At 38.3% G+C, this 19,361-nt stretch overlaps 1 protein-coding gene across 3 annotated transcripts in view; it reads right to left on the bottom strand.

The window, feature by feature from the left end:
- LOC124612342 (protein TANC2) overlaps window positions 1-19,361 on the bottom strand; it is a 549,855-nt gene that overhangs the window by 29,185 nt on the left and 501,309 nt on the right. For all 3 annotated transcript variants that reach the window (XM_047140494.1, XM_047140496.1, XM_047140495.1), the window contains 12 exons: window positions 18,644-18,781; window positions 18,443-18,550; window positions 17,933-18,181; window positions 16,472-16,596; window positions 15,984-16,103; window positions 7,348-7,637; window positions 6,868-7,126; window positions 5,870-6,076; window positions 4,761-5,111; window positions 4,399-4,557; window positions 3,444-3,704; window positions 551-709 (listed from right to left, as the gene is read on the bottom strand). In XM_047140494.1, the coding sequence (XP_046996450.1) occupies window positions 551-709; window positions 3,444-3,704; window positions 4,399-4,557; window positions 4,761-5,111; window positions 5,870-6,076; window positions 6,868-7,126; window positions 7,348-7,637; window positions 15,984-16,103; window positions 16,472-16,596; window positions 17,933-18,181; window positions 18,443-18,550; window positions 18,644-18,781 (2,426 nt within the window). The remainder of the gene's footprint in view (window positions 1-550; window positions 710-3,443; window positions 3,705-4,398; window positions 4,558-4,760; window positions 5,112-5,869; window positions 6,077-6,867; window positions 7,127-7,347; window positions 7,638-15,983; window positions 16,104-16,471; window positions 16,597-17,932; window positions 18,182-18,442; window positions 18,551-18,643; window positions 18,782-19,361) is intronic.

Genomic DNA, 19,361 nt, shown 5'->3' with positions numbered 1-19,361 from the left:
CAGAGATTCGCTTTTTATGAGGGATCCTGGGTAAGACGGGAAAGGCCAGGACAAGATAAATCCCCTAAAAGACCTATGGAGAGAAATAGGCTGAAATAGTTTGGCCATGTTAAAATAATGGGAAAAGAAAGACTAGCAAGAAGCACTTTGGAACTGCCAGAATCTAGAAGAAAACCAATAGGAAGACTAGGAACAAGATGGAGAGACTCGTTGAAGGGTGATGTGAATTGAAGAGGATTGTAGTGGTAGGAAATGCTGAATGATAGATAGGGAGAAAAGAGGTGACTGAAAGATGCTCTGTGAATGACCTGCATCAGGAGAAATGTTTCAGGAAATGGAAGAAGATCCCAATGTCCAATCCAGATCTTGAAGCCATGACATAATTCACGTAAACAAAGTTTTCAGTTTTTTATTTTGACAACACAGTAAAGCACATATATTGTCTCAAATGACTCCCATTATTGATGATCTTAAAAAGTTATGTATATGTAGTTAACTTTGCTACAGTCAAGGGAGATAAAAATTTACATAAAAAATCAACTTTTTTTACCTTATTGTTAACTGCAGATATACTGGCACCTCTTGCTATAAGGACAGTGCACACAGAATGGCAGCCATTAGCTGCTGCTACTGTGAGAGCTGTCTCCCCAGTCAGTGAATCTGGAGTATCTGCATTTACTTCTGGCATGTCCAACAGGTTCTCTACAATCTGATAAAATACATAATGTTACATGACAAGAAACAAAATTAACCATGCACAGTAACTGATATCTTAATGTTTAGATGGCAGTATATTAAAAGTGAGATAAAAATATGCAAATTATGCAGTCATTCTTCGTATAATTTCCAATTTATTAAAATAGTTACAACAAATACTTGAGTGGAATCTACAGCAGAGAATAGTATTGCACAAAACTGACATCTCTGACTATCATTGCTTAATCCTTAACGCGAAAACATCGGTCTCTCAGCTCCATTATTCATTTTAAACATTGAGTGTGGTAGCACTGCAAACTACTGTGGTCTTTCTTTTTCAGTATCTTTTACTGAAACATGCTGCACATAAAGCAACATTCAACGATCAGCATGACTTTGTCAATCTAATAATAAAGTATATTATTAGAAGTGAGCACGAAACTCGGTGCCTCCTGTCTGATCACATGTTTTGCATTACATGTCATAATTGGCAAAGTCCAATACATCACATGTTTCTAATTACTACATATTTGCTTTCAATTGCTGTTTCAGATTTCCTTATTTTATATCACTTTATTACATGTATGAATTTATGTTACTTTTTAGCTACAGCATGCAGTGACTTTGTAAGAGGAGTGAGATGTCTGCAGTTGAACCAAATTTTGAAGCTTGGATGCAACAGCAGTTATATGATATAGGTGAAGGGGAAAGTGGGAATGATGACAACATTTTTTATGATTCTGATGCTGATTCTGAAGTAGCTGACAGTCACCAGGAAGCATAGGGTGCTACTTTTGAAGAAAATGCTTTTTTGGAAGGAGAGCCTGTTGAGACCAGTACCACAGGTAATTACTCACAGCAAACACAGTACTTTTGTGGCAAGGATAATTTCAAGTAGGAACATTCAGAGTCTGTTAGATCAAGAACTATGTCTCTGCATGACATTTTGAAAGGAGGAATACTTGGATTCAGTGCAATTGGATTTTGGCAGAAATGCTTACTAAATCTCAAATATTGGTGAATTTAATGTATGACATGTTAGAGGCATACCAACAGACAGGATGGAAAAGAGGAAAACATGTATGAAGTATTCCGTTAAAAAAAAGAAAATTGCGCAACAGTTTCAATTCATTTTCTACACCCTTTCATTTATACTCATGAATATTGTGACTGGTGTAACAATATTAAAAGTCATGACTCATCCTAAACGACTGCACATATGCATGTGGCGTTGACCACTACAAACTACATATCTCCGCCATTGCAAGTTCTTTGACTATGTATCCTAATGGCCCATGCCATCTTGCTTGGTCAGCTGGCTGTACGATTTGTTGTAATGTGGAGATCTGTATGAAATATACCAGTTCTTACAGAAATGAATGTGTTTCTTTGGGCTACAACCCAACAGAAATCCCACAGTGATAACCCTGACGTTCCTCGAGTTCTCGCCCTCTCTATCGCCTTCCCCCTACCCCTTCCAGTGGTTCTGCAAACTGATGTCCCACCCAAATTTGTGAAGGATGTCACCATCCTCATTGATGACAACCACATCTCATCCTGCTGAAAAACAACTCGCCCCAACCAACTGGGGACCTGGGTCATCAGCTGATCACCACCTCCTGCCATTTCCCACACGGGGTAAACCACACGCTCCTCCGAGCTATGGTAACCCGCATAGGAAGGGTTACAGTTCGAATGCTGCCAGCCGATCACGCGGGGGACACACTCCCTCACCACACTGCTCCATCCTAATGTGCAGGCCGACACCTCCTCTGCCCACACCACCTACAGGAGTTCCACGTAAACCTCCAAGTGTGGTCCCTGTCGCAACATCTTCCAGAGGTGGACATTCCCATCACATTACTGCCATCTCCTTCACCACCAGACACGTCCCCCTTCCACTACACTCAAACCATGCTCCATACTGCAGAGCAACACTTACTAAATTTGTAAGTATAATTAATAATTAGTATAATTAATTTTATTTTGAATAATATCATTGGCATATCAATATTATTTATTGGTACTCCTGTATTTCCTTTGGAATAGTTAGTTTATCTTGAGTCCTGTACATATTTCACATTCTTAATATGTGAAACAAAAATGTTCTGTTAACTGAATGTGCTGTTGTTTAGCTGATGTCTTATTTATATTGTATCTTTTATTTATGAAAGATATTTTTCAACTGTGTACAATCTGACACATTCCATATCATAAGTATATTACTTATCCTTAACATGTGAAACACAATTTTCTGTTAATTGATTGTGCTGTTGTTTAGTTGATTTTTATTTACATTGTATCTTTTTATTGTATCTATACAAGTTATATTTAAACTATGTAGAATTTGACATGTTCCATATCCTTGCGACTAACTTGCTACCAGGATCTATGGAATATAAAATGAAATAAAAATAGATAAATAAAAAAATCTGCTTGGGAGGTCCCATTAGCTCTTGTAATTTCAATCTAAATTCAAAAGATTGTCTGACCACACCGGACCATGGTTTTCCTTGCTACTGTCTACCAATGCCCCTTGAAATATTTCAGTATGTGTCCCTACATAGTCACCATTTCTAATTTCCATGTGGAGGGTTAATCTGTATTTCAGTATGTGGCCCTACATAGTCATCATTTCTAATTTCCATGAGGAGGGTGAATCTGATTTGGTAAAACATGCCAGAACTGAATAATCATGCCATCTCGGGTGGACAAAATGATATTACTCTTATAGTAAGAGTACTCACCTCAACATGCCCCTGAGCAGCAGCAGCTACAAGGGCTTGCTGTGCTGCTTCTCCTAGCGGGACTTCATCCCCACGACTGTGTAGAACCCAGTCACAAGACAGAAGATGTGAAACAATATCATGACAACCATGACGTGCAGCATGCACCAGAGGGCATCGTCCTGCAGTGTCAGCACGCCCTGGTCCTGCTCCTGCCGCAGTTAACAGCTGTACAACCTCCAGATGACCCCTTGTAGAAGCCAGAGAGAGTGCTGTTCTTCCCTAAGAGATAACAGGTTCTGTGTAAGTTCACAACAACTGCATGGTAATACAAACTAGCACAACATATCAGTAATTAAAACTTCCGGGCTAAGAGGCCGTGGTCCAATAGTAGAAATACTTCTCCCTGACGTTTCGTTGCCAGCTGCGGGCAACATCATCTGAGGTGAGTCTACGAGCCCAGAAGTTTTAATTACTGAAGACGCCGGCCGTGAAAGCCTACACGCTATGATTAGCACAACATATGTTACAGTCTTCTGACCAAAATGCCCTGTGGTATGTTTCAGAGTTCTTTGGAGAAAAGCTCTGCTGCTTTAAACCTGTTTTTCCCCCAAATGCAAATAATACGAAGTCTTGTATTCCCTAATGAGCTTCACATATAAATATTAATTTGTCTCTATAGTATGTTAAGTCCCATAGGGTGTTTGGAGTTCCTTTTTGACTACCAGAAACCAACAATATGTAACACTATACATTAAAACACGTATTCTTTCTCTTTGGTGGTGACTGGAAGAGTGCAGTAAGGCATAGGTAGAGAATGACAAGTGATGGAAGTGAAATGAAACACAGATAGTGAGACAGTAATCTGCAGGTGGATGGTGAAGGAGACTGGGGAGGGGGGGGGGGGGGGGTCGAGGCTACAAAAATGCTGCATTATTATATCAAAATTGTATGCCATTTCCCATTGAAATATTACCTGACTGTTTGTGAGATCAGGATCTGCACCAAATTCAAGAAGAAGACTGACCATTGAGATTGCACCCTCATGAGCATATAGACACAGAGCTGGTGCATTACCAAGGAATTCTGTCACATAGTTAGGGTCTGCACCCGCAAGAAGCAGCAGTCGTGATACCTGAAATGAAAACAGTAAAATATTTCATTTAGATTACACAACCTCTGTTTAGTTGAAAATTTCATTAGTATGCTGTTCCTTAATACTTTTTTTCTGAATAAAACTATAATTCTATACATCTGTGTGAGTAACCTATAATGATGCCACAGGAAGGCATAAGATGTTCTTGCCATCACAAAATAATTTGGATTTTCAGTTCTTACCTTTACATTTGGACTGTAGATATTGCGCATACAGCACAGAGCAGCTGAAACATCAGACGAGCTTACAGCCACCCAGTGTGCCTGGAGATCTCTTGATGAATAACGGTGCAATGTCATATTTTTATACAGGTGTGCCTTCAGCACATGATGGCCAAGTTCGAGTGTTTTTTCTGGATCTAATGGTGCCTGAACTCGTGACAGACGGAATGCAATTCCCGCATGCCCCATTCTAAGGTCAACCACAAACTTGGAGCTCTCACACTCATCACGGCGAACCAACCATTCCCGGAAAGAAGGATGGAAAAACATGTACGTGTTGTCCAGACGTTTCACCAGGAATCCTGATAACAACTGTGGAAATAATAAATAAGCATTATGCACTGTGATTGAATGTTTTGACTACTTATCAGGTTTTCACAAATCATTTAAGAAACATAACTAATTCTATTTAATTGGAATGGAAATATGTAATTAAAATAGATCAGACAAACAAAGTGGGAAAGAAAACATTAAGGTTTCCAGAATAGCCCAAAAGTCCAAAAAAGGACAATTTTCATAGCTGTGATTCTTATTTTAGGTGGCGACAACTTAACTGGAATTTAACCCTTTTAGTGCCAAATACGATCTGATCGTGATCCAGATTTTCGGCGAAAAATGCCAGTAACGATCTGATCGTGATGCCTTTCTCATTCGCTAGGAAATACTAACAACTTTGCCTTCAAGCGCGGAAAAAATGAATGAGAAAGGCATCACGATCAGATCGTTACTGGCATTTTCCGCCGAAAATCTGGATCACGATCAGATCGTATTTGGCACTAAAAGGGTTAAATGTATAAAGGCTTTCAATAATTTCACATTATAAGAGTTTTATAGATGGACAGCCATACATGAGTTATCACATCCACAAACCTAAATCTTACACACAATTTATGTTCCAAAAAGTTCATATCCAATGTTAATTACGTACATGAATCACGTCACCTCTACAGTATTATTTCGACAATGAAAATGACACTACTGTAAAGAACTTAAACTAACAGCTATATAACAGAATATGATGTAAATATGGTACATGACATTTTTGACTAATTTATTGTAAACTGAATTACCTTGAACCTCTGGTGGAACTCATCCCATGGCAGGAACTCTTCAGTGTAAAGTGCGTTAACAGAATAGTAAATCTCTAAAAGTGTCAGAGGATAAAGGGCAGCGAGGCATACACTAAGTATTGGAGCAACTTTCTCAAAAGACCGAAGCGTTGGGAAACGAAGATTAAAATGCAACAAAAATATTTGTGCCAGGGATACCGGCAGCACCTGTAACAATAATAATGACATTTCATAAAATTAGCATGCAGATTTTTATTTTCAAAATCAACTCAAGTTAGTTAAATAACACAATAGAAGGATAAAGTTAAAGTTCAAGTGACTAATAAGATTTTCAACAAGTAAACATCATTCAGTGTAGAGATAGCCCTAACCTCAAATTTTATAATTTGCAAATTTTCTATTATTTTCCATTATCATATTATACGCAAGTATACAAAAACTACCTAGTACTAGAGATGTCAAAAACATATAGCAGTGTTTATTTTTCTTGCTTTCTCTCCCCACTCCTTAAATTTATTAATTTACACCTAGCATCCTTCAGGATTCAAGAAGAAACATGTTTTTGCTTCCCTCCAGTGGCTGTATCCATATTTTCATTTTCTTCCTCCTATTTTCAACTTTCTCCTAACAAAGCAGAAGTAAGGGGCTGAAAGCTAAACAAGGAATCAAAATTCCATTTTTTCTAATACACATAACAGTGTTCATTTTAACAACTGTGAATAACAATAATATAATACAGTAACTTAATGTTTAAACATATGGGATTCCCTCAAAGGACTAATTTCAACCAAAACATGATATGATGATGCTGGCAACTTTCACAATTAACTCACTCTGAAACAATTGACCAAGACACCATAATGTAATAATAAAAATAAATCCATTAAGCAAGTATCTGGAGCTACATTTTGTTTTTATATTCAATTGTGATTTTACATTCACATTAAAGAACTGTATATTGACACTATAGAAAGACTATAGTCAAGACCGGACATTACCTTATAGCCTGATGACTTCACAACCAAGTGGCCCCTCTCAAGCAGATCAAGTGTAAGTTTAGCAAAAAGAAAGGAACCACGACTCAAAGAGAGGAGGTGCTGAGCAAATCGGAACTGAGAGCCTCCTACACTACCACCATCAAGCTTTCCAGAAGTTGAAGCTACATTGCTCTGGATACTTGGACTGTTACTAAGTCGAAAGTTTATGTAATCCAGGAGATCTTTCTGCAAATTCTCATTCCTGTCAACTTTATCCAGGCTGAAATACAGAATAGTGATATAATTTTTTAAACAAAGTTCGCAAAATCACACCTTAACCAATATCATTTCAAAATTTACTTTACATACGAAAGAAGTTAAGCATTTCCTTTTATTAAAATTTGTTTAATCACAGTAAGTTTCATGGATCATAGTACAATAGAGATACAACAAACTACTTAACATGCAACACAACAATATTGACATAATAATGATACATACCCAATAACACGAAATGGCAGTTGTGCTACAGCTTCTTGAAGCTGAGTGCGAACAGTCACAACCAGCTTCAGCCACGGTGGGAAGTCAGCGCAACGACGTGCAAGAAAAGAAGCTAGAGTGTCACCATGGTCTGGCCTGTGGTACTCAGCCTCACACAGTGCATCAACTAATACTAGGCAGCTCTCACCAGTGAGCTTTCCTGCACGACGTAAGCACCCAAGTGGTTCAAGTACACCACGGCACAGGGCCACGTCTGGGTTTGCTATACATTCTTTCAGCGAAACTGCACCCTGTTTCACAAAAGAAAAGCTTTTACATACTTGTGCAATGTGTCTAGTTTTCTCAGAAGTTCAGTTAAACAGGAAAAAAAACTTTAATGTTAGAATTGAAAAAGTACATCCTATGTTACTTGGCAAGAATAATCTTATATATGAACAATTAATAATTTTTATTTGTGTATTGAATCTTCATCTAGTCTGACACTACAGTTATTCTTGTAACATCCTCCTAAATGCTGCAGTTTGTTCACAACAAAACAACAGTAATAACATTAAGTCATAAAGTCACTTTGTAGGCTATTTAAGATAGTTCATATTAAAAATTTCTGCATGCTAATCATATACAGATGAACAGATCACAATAATAAGACATCTAGTTTAATAACCATAATGCATATACACTCCTGGAAATTGAAATAAGAACACCATGAATTCATTGTCCCAGGAAGGGGAAACTTTATTGACACATTCCTGGGGTCAGATACAGCACATGATCACACTGACAGAACCACAGGCACATAGACACAAGCAACAGAGCATGCACAATGTCGGCACTAGTACAGTGTATATCCACCTTTCGCAGCAATGCAGGCTGCTATTCTCCCATGGAGACGATCGTAGAGATGCTGGATGTAGTCCTGTGGAATGGCTTGCCATGCCATTTCCACCTGGTGCCTCAGTTGGACCAGCGTTCGTGCTGGACGTGCAGACCGCGTGAGACGACGCTTCATCCAGTCCCAAACATGCTCAATGGGGGACAGATCCGGAGATCTTGCTGGCCAGGGTAGTTGACTTACACCTTCTAGAGCACGTTGGGTGGCACGGGATACATGCGGACGTGCATTGTCCTGTTGGAACAGCAAGTTCCCTTGCTGGTCTAGGAATGGTAGAACGATGGGTTCGATGACGGTTTGGTTGTACCGTGCACTATTCAGTGTCCCCTCGACGATCACCAGTGGTGTACGGCCAGTGTAGGAGATCGCTCCCCACACCATGATGCAGGGTGTTGGCCCTGTGTGCCTCGGTCGTATGCAGTCCTGATTGTGGCGCTCACCTGCACGGCGCCAAACACGCATACGACCATCATTGGCACCAAGGCAGAAGCGACTCTCATCGCTGAAGACGACACGTCTCCATTCGTCCCTCCATTCACGCCTGTCGCGACACCACTGGAGGCGGGCTGCACGATGTTGGGGCGTGAGCGGAAGACGGCCTAACGGTGTGCGGGACCGTAGCCCAGCTTCATGGAGACGGTTGCGAATGGTCCTCGCCGATGCCCCAGGAGCAACAGTGTCCCTAATTTGCTGGGAAGTGGCGGTGCGGTCCCCTACGGCACTGCGTAGGATCCTACGGTCTTGGCGTGCATCCGTGCGTCACTGCGGTCCGGTCCCAGGTCGACGGGCACGTGCACCTTCCGCCGACCACTGGCGACAACATCGATGTACTGTGGAGACCTCACGCCCCACGTGTTGAGCAATTCGGCGGTACGTCCACCCGGCCTCCCGCATGCCCACTATACGCCCTCGCTCAAAGTCCGTCAACTGCACATACGGTTCACGTCCACGCTGTCGCGGCATGCTACCAGTGTTAAAGACTGCGATGGAACTCCGTATGCCACGGCAAACTGGCTGACACTGACGGCGGTGGTGCACAAATGCTGCGCAGCCAGCGCCATTCGACGGCCAACACCGCGGTTCCTGGTGTGTCCGCTGTGCCGTGCGTGTGATCATTGCTTGTACAGCCCTCTCGCAGTGTCCGGAGCAAGTATGGTGGGTCTGACACACCGGTGTCAATGTGTTCTTTTTTCCATTTCCAGGAGTGTATAATCCTTTTACACCACATGAACTGCCATTATCAATATAAAACATTTTCTTAGAACAGGAAGAGTTACCCAGAATAAACATTTTTATCAATTTTTCAAATTTATTCTTGCTATCTGTTCGGAATTTTATATCAGTAGGTCAGGGACAAAATATTTCAATACGTGTTATTCACCTCTTTTTGACCTACATCTACATCTACATTTAAGCTCTGCAAACCACCATGAGCTGCATGGCAGATGGTACGTCTCATTGTATCAGTCATCAGGTTTTCTTCATGTTCGATTTACATATGGAGTGTGGGAAGAATGATTGCTTGAAGGATTCTATGTGTGTAGTAATTACCCTAATCTTATTCCCATGATCCCTATGTGAGCAATACATAGGGGGATGTAATATATTTCTAGAAGCATCATTTAAAGGCAATTCTTAAAACTTCATTAATAGGCTTTCTCAGGATAATTTACGTCTAGCTTCAAGAGTCTTCCAGTTCAGTTCCTTCAGTGTCTCTGTGATGCTCTGCCATGAATCAAACAAACATGTGATGATTCGTGCTGCCCTTCTCTATACACATTCGACACCACCGGTTAGTCCTATTTGGTACACTAGAGCAATATTCTAGAACTGGTTGCACAAGTAATTTGTAAGCAATCTTCTTTGCAGACCAATTGCACTTCCCAAGTATTCTACTAATAAACCAAAATCTGCCATGTGCTTTACCCACAACTGAGCCTATATGATCATTTCATTTCATATCCCTACAAAATGTTGCACCCAGTTATTTGTACGAGTTGGCTGATTCCAATGGTGACTCATTGATATTATAGTCATAGGATGCTACATTTTTTCATTTTGTAAAGTGCACAATTTTATATTTCCAAACATTTAAGGTAAGTTGTCAATCTTTGCACCACTTTGAAATCTTATCAAGATTTGACTGAATATTTATGCAGCTTCTTTCAGACAGTACTTCATCATAGATAACTGCTTCATCTGCAAAAAGTTGGAGGTCACTACTAATATTGCCCATCTTCATATTTTTGTGGTGCAAAGACTGATCCATAACACTTCAGGTGTGCAGCAGCCACATAAATTCGACATCTTTTTTTAATATTTCAGCTGAATACCATCCAGCCATCTTCTGAAGTCGAATTTATGTGTCTGCATCCCTGAAATGTTATGGAGCACTATTAATATTATCTGCAAAGTCATTGATATATGGCGTGAATAGCAAGGGTCCCAACACACTTCCCTGGGGCAAGCCTGAAGTTACTTCTACACCTGAAGATGACTGTCCATCCAAGACAATATGCTGCATCCTCCCTATCTAAAAGTGCTCAGTCCAGTCATGAATTTTTCTTGATACCCCATATGATCGTACTTTTGACAATAAGCGTACATTTGCTACTGGGTCAAATGCATTTCGGAACTCAAGAAATACTCCATCTACCTGACTGCCTTGATCCAAAGCTTTCAGTATGTCATGTGAGAAAAGCGCGAGTTGGGTTTCACATGATCGATGTTTTCAGAATCCATAATGATTAGCACTGGGGAGGATGTTCTAAGTTTCTGCAACAAATTGCTGTCAAGGATACTGGACAGTAGTTTTGTGGATCACCTCTATTACACTTCTTGTAGATGGGTGTGACTTGTGCTTTGTTCCGAAGAACTAGACACAGTTTTTTGTTTGAAGGATCTATGATAGATTGTAGTTAGAAGAGGGGCTAACTCAGCTACCAATTCAGTATATGATCTGATAGGGTTTCCATCACGCCTTGGAGCATTGTTCAATTTTAATGATTTCAGCTGTTTCTCAACACCACTTAAACTAACACTTATTTCATTCTTCTTTTCAGTGGTATGAGGATAAAATTGGGGCCACTCTCCTGGATTTTCCTCTCTAAGGGAATATTTGAAAATGGAGTTTGTTTCAGTGCGGTTCCTTTCGTCCTTTACCTGCACCTACCTGTGAACTTATTGCTGCATATCGCCGGTAGGAAAGCCAAGCAGAAACCCACCATACTGCAACTCGCACCAGAGTGCATACAATGTAACTGTTCTAAGAATCATGATAAAGGTCTTAATTTTGAATCAAAGGTGGACATACTGGCAAAACTTCAGTATATTCTGAACGTTGATAATGTACACATTCAATGCCAAGCCCGTGCTAATCTTAACACAGTAATGTATATATCCTTTTGTTCATGTTACCAAGTTAATGCTAACATATTTCCCCAAATCTGAACAGCTACTAAGCACAGATTGTTCTTAAATGAAAGTGTTTGCCATACTATTAAGTTTATCGGTGTCTAAAGCACTCAAGCTTTTAGTCATCGATCTGCTCAGTATGCGATGCAGAATTACTGCCCTTTTTCATACACAAAATTACTTAAAATATCCATACTTTCTAAAAAAAACACACTGGAATAAATATGCCTTCAAATTAAAACACTATTGAAGCATGTAGCACAACTAAAACTGACAAATTATAACTTCCTTCGAAGCTCATACTACACACGACCGTACCATTGAAAGGCTGGACTCCAACTACTTAGACTGCTGTAAGCATTCTCTGTCTCCAAGGGAAAAGATGCGTGAAGAGTACTCCATTCTGATTGGTCAGTTTTCTTTAAGGCCAACAGAAAAACATTATTCTCCCGCATTAGTCCGCTCTTTTCATATCTAACCGGTCAACAAATAACACACTTTCGAACTGTACTTTTTCCCAAGATAAATATTTAACATTCTGATATTTTGTTTATACTTTATGTTATCAACTATTTTCATTTGCTCTCAAATTAGCTTTTCTTTTACCATAAACTTATTTATCATATCGTGATACAAAATTTCCTGCCATACAATGTTCATCAGTAGAACAATGATCTACGTATCTACTTTAGACCACATTCAAGCATCATTCAAACTACTAAAAGCATATACAAAAATTACACAAACATAAATAAACAAAAAATCCTTCAATAAATAAACAGAACAATTCACAAACACATTCTCTTGACCTGTTTCTTGAATGTCTCTGTGCACTATCCTCTAGCAGATGAAAATTAGAACTACATACTCGACTGAACCCGCTTCAGATCATCTGTCACTGTGCATGCATGAGTCATTCTCCTGATACACAGGCTCTAGACAGGAGCTATATAAGGTGCCATGCCTCAGAGTTAAGCATTTCAGCTTTTGCTTTCGTACCCTCAGTTTCATTTCCTGTCTTATTTGCTAGGGATTGGACACTATTTTTGGTGCCACTAAAAGGCTTCACATATAACCAGAATTTCTTTGAGTTTTGTGAAATGTTATTTGACGATATTCTGCTAGTTAGTCACTACAGGCCTCCTGTGTTGCTCTCTTGACAGCCAAATGCATCTCATTCAGCATCTCTTTATCTATAGTCCTACCCTTTGTTTTACACCTATTATGCAGTTATCTCTATATTTTTAGAAGTTTCTTTACAGTGACTGTATACCATGAAGGTACCTCCCTTTATGAAATGTTATAATGGGTACATATCTATCAATTATTCTTTTAAACTTGAGCCATAGCTACATGCTCCTGTCTTGTGCTGAAAGTTTCAAGTTCGTCACTGAGGTGTAACACAACTCTTTTTTTAAATCTAGTTTACTGAACAGATACATCTTTATGCTTGTTTTAGTTGTCCTCTGTGCTTTGGTTATCATTGTTGTCACAACACCATCATGGTCACTGACACCAGTTTCAATGTGCATATTCTCAAAGAGGTCAAGTCTGTTTGTAGCCATTAGATCAAATATATTTTCATCATGAGTGCAATTCTTAACTATCTGTTCCTAGGCAGTTTTCAGAGAAGGCATTCAGTAATGTTTCACAGGATGTCTTATCATGCCCACCATTAACAAAACTATAATTTTTCCAATTAATTGTCAGATGATTAAAGTCTCCACCAATGATTACAGTATTGTTGGGGAACTTACATACAAGTGAACTGAGGTGTTCTCTAAATTTTTTGGTTACATTATGAGATAAGAATGGATGATGACAGAAGGATCCAGTTATTATTTTATGCCCACCCCTGATACTGAGTCTTGCTCAAACAATCTCACATGCAGCTTCAATTTCTATCTCGATGGATTTGAGTTTCATATCCACTGTGACAAATACACCACCTCCATTTCCCACTTGCCTATCCTTTCAATGCACAATCAAATTTACCCCAAAAATCTGACTGCCAGCAATTTCAGGTTTCAACCATCTTTCTGTACCTAGTTTTACATGAGCTTCACTGCTTTTCACGAGCACTTCAAACTCTGACACTTTGTTGTGTATGCTTTGGCAATTAACTATTAGGATTTCAATATTCTCAACTGTGGGAGGAATTTCTTTCGTTCTTAGACTGATACTTCTGGGTTTCCTACAGCTAGTATTATCTGGATTGGATTGAGAGTTGTCTAATGTAAAAATGCCTTGTGTGCGCCCCACACGCAGTCAGCTACCTCAGTAGCAGCCTCTGAGTAGTAGCACACAATTTACTCATTTGGGGGTACCCTACAGTTCTCAACCCTGTGGCACAAGTCCAGTAAGTTGCAGCACAGCTTGTTAGAGAATCTTCAAAGTCTCTGGTTCAGTCCTTCCACTCTACACAGAACCAAAGGGCCACGATCAGATCTGGGAACAACATTGCAAATTGTGAGCTTTGTTGAAACCCCATGTACAAGGCTGATCTTCTCAACCTTCTCTGCTAGTCACTAGAATGACCCCAAGTATGATCTTGGAGCCCAGCCAACAGCCATCATTTGCTCCAATGTGTACCACAATCTGCAGTTGGTTGCACCTTGTTCTCTCAATGGCTGCTGGAATAGTCTCTTTGACACACTGAATGAGGCTCCCAGGCACATACACTGAGTGCATCTGGTATCCTTTCCTATCCCTTGCTGCTTATTTTTATTTACATGTATACTGCATGTAGACATCATGTAATGACTTGCAAACATCATATTATGTACAAGGTTAATACATACCATATTTGTGTACAAAGGTTTTGTACATCTCATATTTATCTATGTAGGTCAGTTCATATCATAAGTTAAATAAAAATAAGTTTTTGACTAGGTATGGACTGTACATTTCTTCTGTGCTTATTTGCAAATTTTATACCTGCTTATAACTTACAATTTCTACTGTCAACCAGGGGTTAATTCAAATCTGACAGCTAATTTTAGTGTTTTTTTTTCACTGTTTGTAAAAAAAAAAAAAGTATGTTCTATAATTGCTTGTAGATTTTGCTATCATGTATAATTTGGTTTCATAGTCTGGTGCAGATAATTCAAAAGATTAGAATTCTTTCAGTGAATACAGACATTTAGTTACAAGAAAAGATACCAATTTTGTTTTAAATGCATCCCCAGTATGTTCACTTGTGGACTCTGGCAATTTGGTGGATCACCTTCCTAACCTAATTAATTAAGAGTGATAAAGGTTCATTTTTCTCTTCTAATAGTGCAGTTATGGACACATTAATACTTTAAAAGTTTGATGGATTATTTACGACAGATTTTGTGGGAGAATGTACATATTGTGAATGTGTTGGTAAATAGCGTAACTGATTTCATAGATATCAACAGGATTTTGTGGATAAGCATGCTTCACTGTACTGAAAACTTTATTTCTTAAAGATGAGTTACTTCAGGCCACGATTCCCTAGCACAGGACTGAAAGAAAATACACAAAATATATTAGTTCATTCTTTTGTTTCTCTTGGAGATTATGAAGTGTATGAAGTATAACTGCAGCTGAAGTGAGTTGTTTGAAATACTCTAGAATGTGTCTTTTTCAATTTAAATTTTTGTCTTTGGAAATTCTGTCTCAGTTATTACATCTTGACACATACTAAGTGTATCATTGGTATTGTATCCTTTGCTATATGGCACTGAAAATGCTGCCAGTGGAGCATTCACAAATTTCTTTGAAAATATTACTTCCAAGTTGTTCTGCTGCTGTACTGGGATTGATTAAAGTCATCCACAAAAAGAACTAATCCTGTTTGGTTTATACTAAATCACATATCATTTATATGAATGAGAAACACAAGTGACCTAACACTCCATTTGTGCATATCCATTAATGGTGGCTGATACTTGTCAAACAACATGGAACTAATAGATGCAGTGGCTTTTGTAATTTGGGGTTCATTCGTCTCAGAAAGTAAATAGGAAAGAGTTGCAGGAAGGCGACTATAAAATTCCTGTACCTCTCAACAATATTCTCTCTATTTAGTGAGTCAAAGTAGATGCAGTTCTGAAAGTTAAGAGTCTCTTAGGCTTAATATGTGTGTGTCAGTTTGCTGTTGCCTGCCATATAGACCCTATATCTGTGTTTATAACGGTGTTTTATCATCTAGATGGATATTTAATCTATAAAAAGTGAATTAAAAGTCATTGATACTCTGCAGAAGTAACAATGTAATTTGTAAGACAAGACACTAACAAAACCCTGACTTGTGTTATAAGTCATTGATAACTGCAAGAAGAGATAAAAAAATAAAATTCACCTGTAGATGTGGTTCACTGAGAAGGTACTCTCTGTAAGCAGACAGTTGTGGGGCCTGACACAGCTGTGCAGCAAGAGAGTGGATAAAGTCTGGCACAAGGCAGGTGTTGTTATTATCCGCCTTAAAGAGAGAGGCATTCAAAAATTAGTTGATCCATTAATGTTTACAAATTTGCAAAGACTAGCAGATAAATTACATACAAATCACCAAAACTTACTATTGATCTATAGTAGATGAAGCTGTATATAATATCTAACCTTAGAGGAAACACAAGTGTCAATAGCTCCTCTTATGGACAACAGATCAGAGTTTTCAGATGAAAATGTATATAAAGTGAATTTTGGATTTATTTGAACTTCACATTAATTATACTGAAGCAAATGACACAGTTGTGGCATAAAATAATGAATATAAATAAATAATACGTTAATAAATACTGTATAAATAAACAAGACATATATGAGAACATACATAAATATTTATTATACCTGGCAAAAGTGATATGCAACAACATGGGATGCCAAGTGGCTAATCCTCTCTGAGACTAGATTTATTTGACAGTAAATGCTCTGAGAGCCCTGTGGCCTGTCTTTTCCATTGCAGACATACGGATCTGAAAACAAAGGAGGTTAATTATATTATACAGATTATAACATACAAATACTACCCAACTGCAAGTTCTCTCTCTCTCTCTCTCTCTCTCTCTCACACACTCTCACACACACACAGAGAGAGACAGAGCCACTATCATATTTAGCAATAATTTCATCGTTTTTGCTCCATATTGAGTTTCTCTATGTCAAGAGTGACATAAAGAATGGTTCACACTTTTTTGCCTCTTTGCCAGAATTATCTACACACTCCTTCTTTTCACAGGTGCCAATCAATTTTTATCTTCTCTCTTCCTTCTTGTTCCACACTAGTCTCATCATAATCATTGATTTTCCTCATGTTAACTCTATACAGCATTCCCTCCATTCAGAACAGTGAAAACAGACTGGCAGTAATGTCAAATGAATGTGCTCAGTTTTCTTTGTTTACTACACATTATCTCACTTACAAGGGCAAAAAAGCATCACCAATACAATGATGTTATATGAGTTATGTACCAGATATTTAACTCTGAATATAACTACAGAAATGTATGAAGAAACTGAGAATATCATAGATACAATGATAAAGTGGAAGATTACATTTTATAAGCACTTGAAAAGAATGGATAACAAAAAGCTGACAAACAAAATAAATTTCTTTGGCAAAAACCCAAATTTCATGGTTTACATAAATTTTAAAAAAATCTACATAGAAAACAGACTTCAGAGAAAAGGTAGAAAATGTCATGGGCTTCCAGAAAAAGATGCACAGGAAGAGAGAAGAGACTTGTACAGAAAAAAGAAGAGAACAGCAATGGCAAGAGTGAAGAAGTACTGGGGAAAAAAAGGAAAAGATTATGTCGTCATAAGCCAGTTGTTCTACATCCTGGAGGATCTATTGGAATGAAAAGTATATCTTGTTTAATCTAATATTGTTTCACTTGGTCCTGAGCTGGCCTAATTTGAAGATAATAATGATGATGACGATAATAATAATAATAATAATAATAATAATAACAACAATGATAACAATAATAAGGAAGGAAGGCGGGAAGAAAGATTAGCGTCTCACATTCTATGACAATGAGGTCATCAGAGACACGTAAGAAAATAGAAACTAGTAAACACTAAACAATAAATCACAAGAATTCTACATTGCATACTTATTTTACATATGGATTAAATTCTTAGAAAAATCCAGAAGATTTTATTATTTATTAATGCAAATAAATACGTTTTCTCCATTTTGCAGACAAATACAAAACACAATAACTACTTCAGTAAGGCATTAAGTTAGACAACACATGAATCAAGAACCATCATTTTATAAGAGAACACAGAAAATTAATATATTACCTTGTTGGTAAGCTGGATCCCTTCGACGGCCAAAGCAGCTGTACTCTACAAGCTGCAAAATTAATGCTGTTTTGCCAGTACCTGGATTACCAGAAACTATGACACCAGGACTGCTAGAAGCCAAAGCATCTTCCATCTCACGAATCAACCAATGGCGACCAAGGAACAAGGGATCAGGTTCTTGTAATGGAACTTCGAAGAACAAAGGTTTCAGAGTTAACTGTGGTGTGCGATACTGTGCAAACCGAACTGAAATAAGAGAATAAGGTTCTTATGACACAAAATTGAAAATAACACTGCCACTATTATTAGTTGTATTTATCTTTGTAGCAAGACAAATTTGAGTTTGCCATTTTTCCATACTAGTCTCCCCATTTCCGAAGTTACTACGATTGAAAAATGCTTCCCACATTGCGAGCTAATCCACTACAGTCTGGAAGCTCCTTCTTGTATTACAAATATGTTATAGTAACAATAAGAGCAAAAACTTAATTTTACAACCTTGCTTACCTTTAGGATCTATTGGACCTTTGACAGATCCTGTTCTGGCTGACCTACGTATGGAAGCTCGCCTGTTTTTGAATACATTCAGTTCTTCAACCTGGCCTGGCTGAGAGGCTGTAACAGATCAGTGTTGTACATAACCAACAATATTCAATATTAAAATATTTAGATCAATAGACTAAAACTTGGATCTCTGTTTCAACATACTCGTCACAGAATGCCTCCTACTGACAGGACTTGAGGAACAATTGCTCTGGCCAGAGACAGACATAAGTGAAGTAATACTGTCTGATGATGGGTCCTTCAGTGTCCTCGAATGGCTGTGGACATCTGCTTCTGAAGAACCTGAAATTATTTATGTTGTTTATAAGTAGTTGCTTGCTTTGATACACACAATAATACTTGCTGAATCAGATGATGCATAAGGATGTCTGAAATTATTCCGTGTGTGTGTGTGTGTGTGTGTGTGTGTGTGTGTGTGTGTAAAGTCATTATGTCATGTGACTGTGATGGCCTCAGTGCTTGAAGTAACTGTGTGCATGATTGGTAACACATGCAATATTGTTGCATTTTATCACAGACAGCTTGTGGCTACCCAATGCAGGTGAGTCATTCATAAGTAAAATGAAACAATGCTATATCAACAGATACATGATGCATGGAATGGGATGAAACCCTAATAACTGGTGCAATATTATGTACCCTCTGCCATGCACCTCAGGTGGTTTGCAGAGTATAGATGTAGATGTAGACATAACTTCACTTCCACTTATCAGCTAATTTTATACATCTAACAATGCTTCACTTGCGGTGAGGTAGCAGAAAGTTATTGTTGTACTTACTGTAATTGGTTACATGAACTAACTAACTTTATATTGCAGTCTGTTTACCTTTTAATCTATGTGAGTTAATGGAAAGGGTATTC

Source organism: Schistocerca americana, chromosome 4, assembly GCF_021461395.2.
Source record: "Schistocerca americana isolate TAMUIC-IGC-003095 chromosome 4, iqSchAmer2.1, whole genome shotgun sequence".
Taxonomy (NCBI): Eukaryota; Metazoa; Arthropoda; class Insecta; order Orthoptera; family Acrididae; genus Schistocerca; species Schistocerca americana.
The sequence above is the reverse complement of the archived record's forward strand: the minus strand, read 5'-3'. Positions and strand labels throughout refer to the sequence as shown.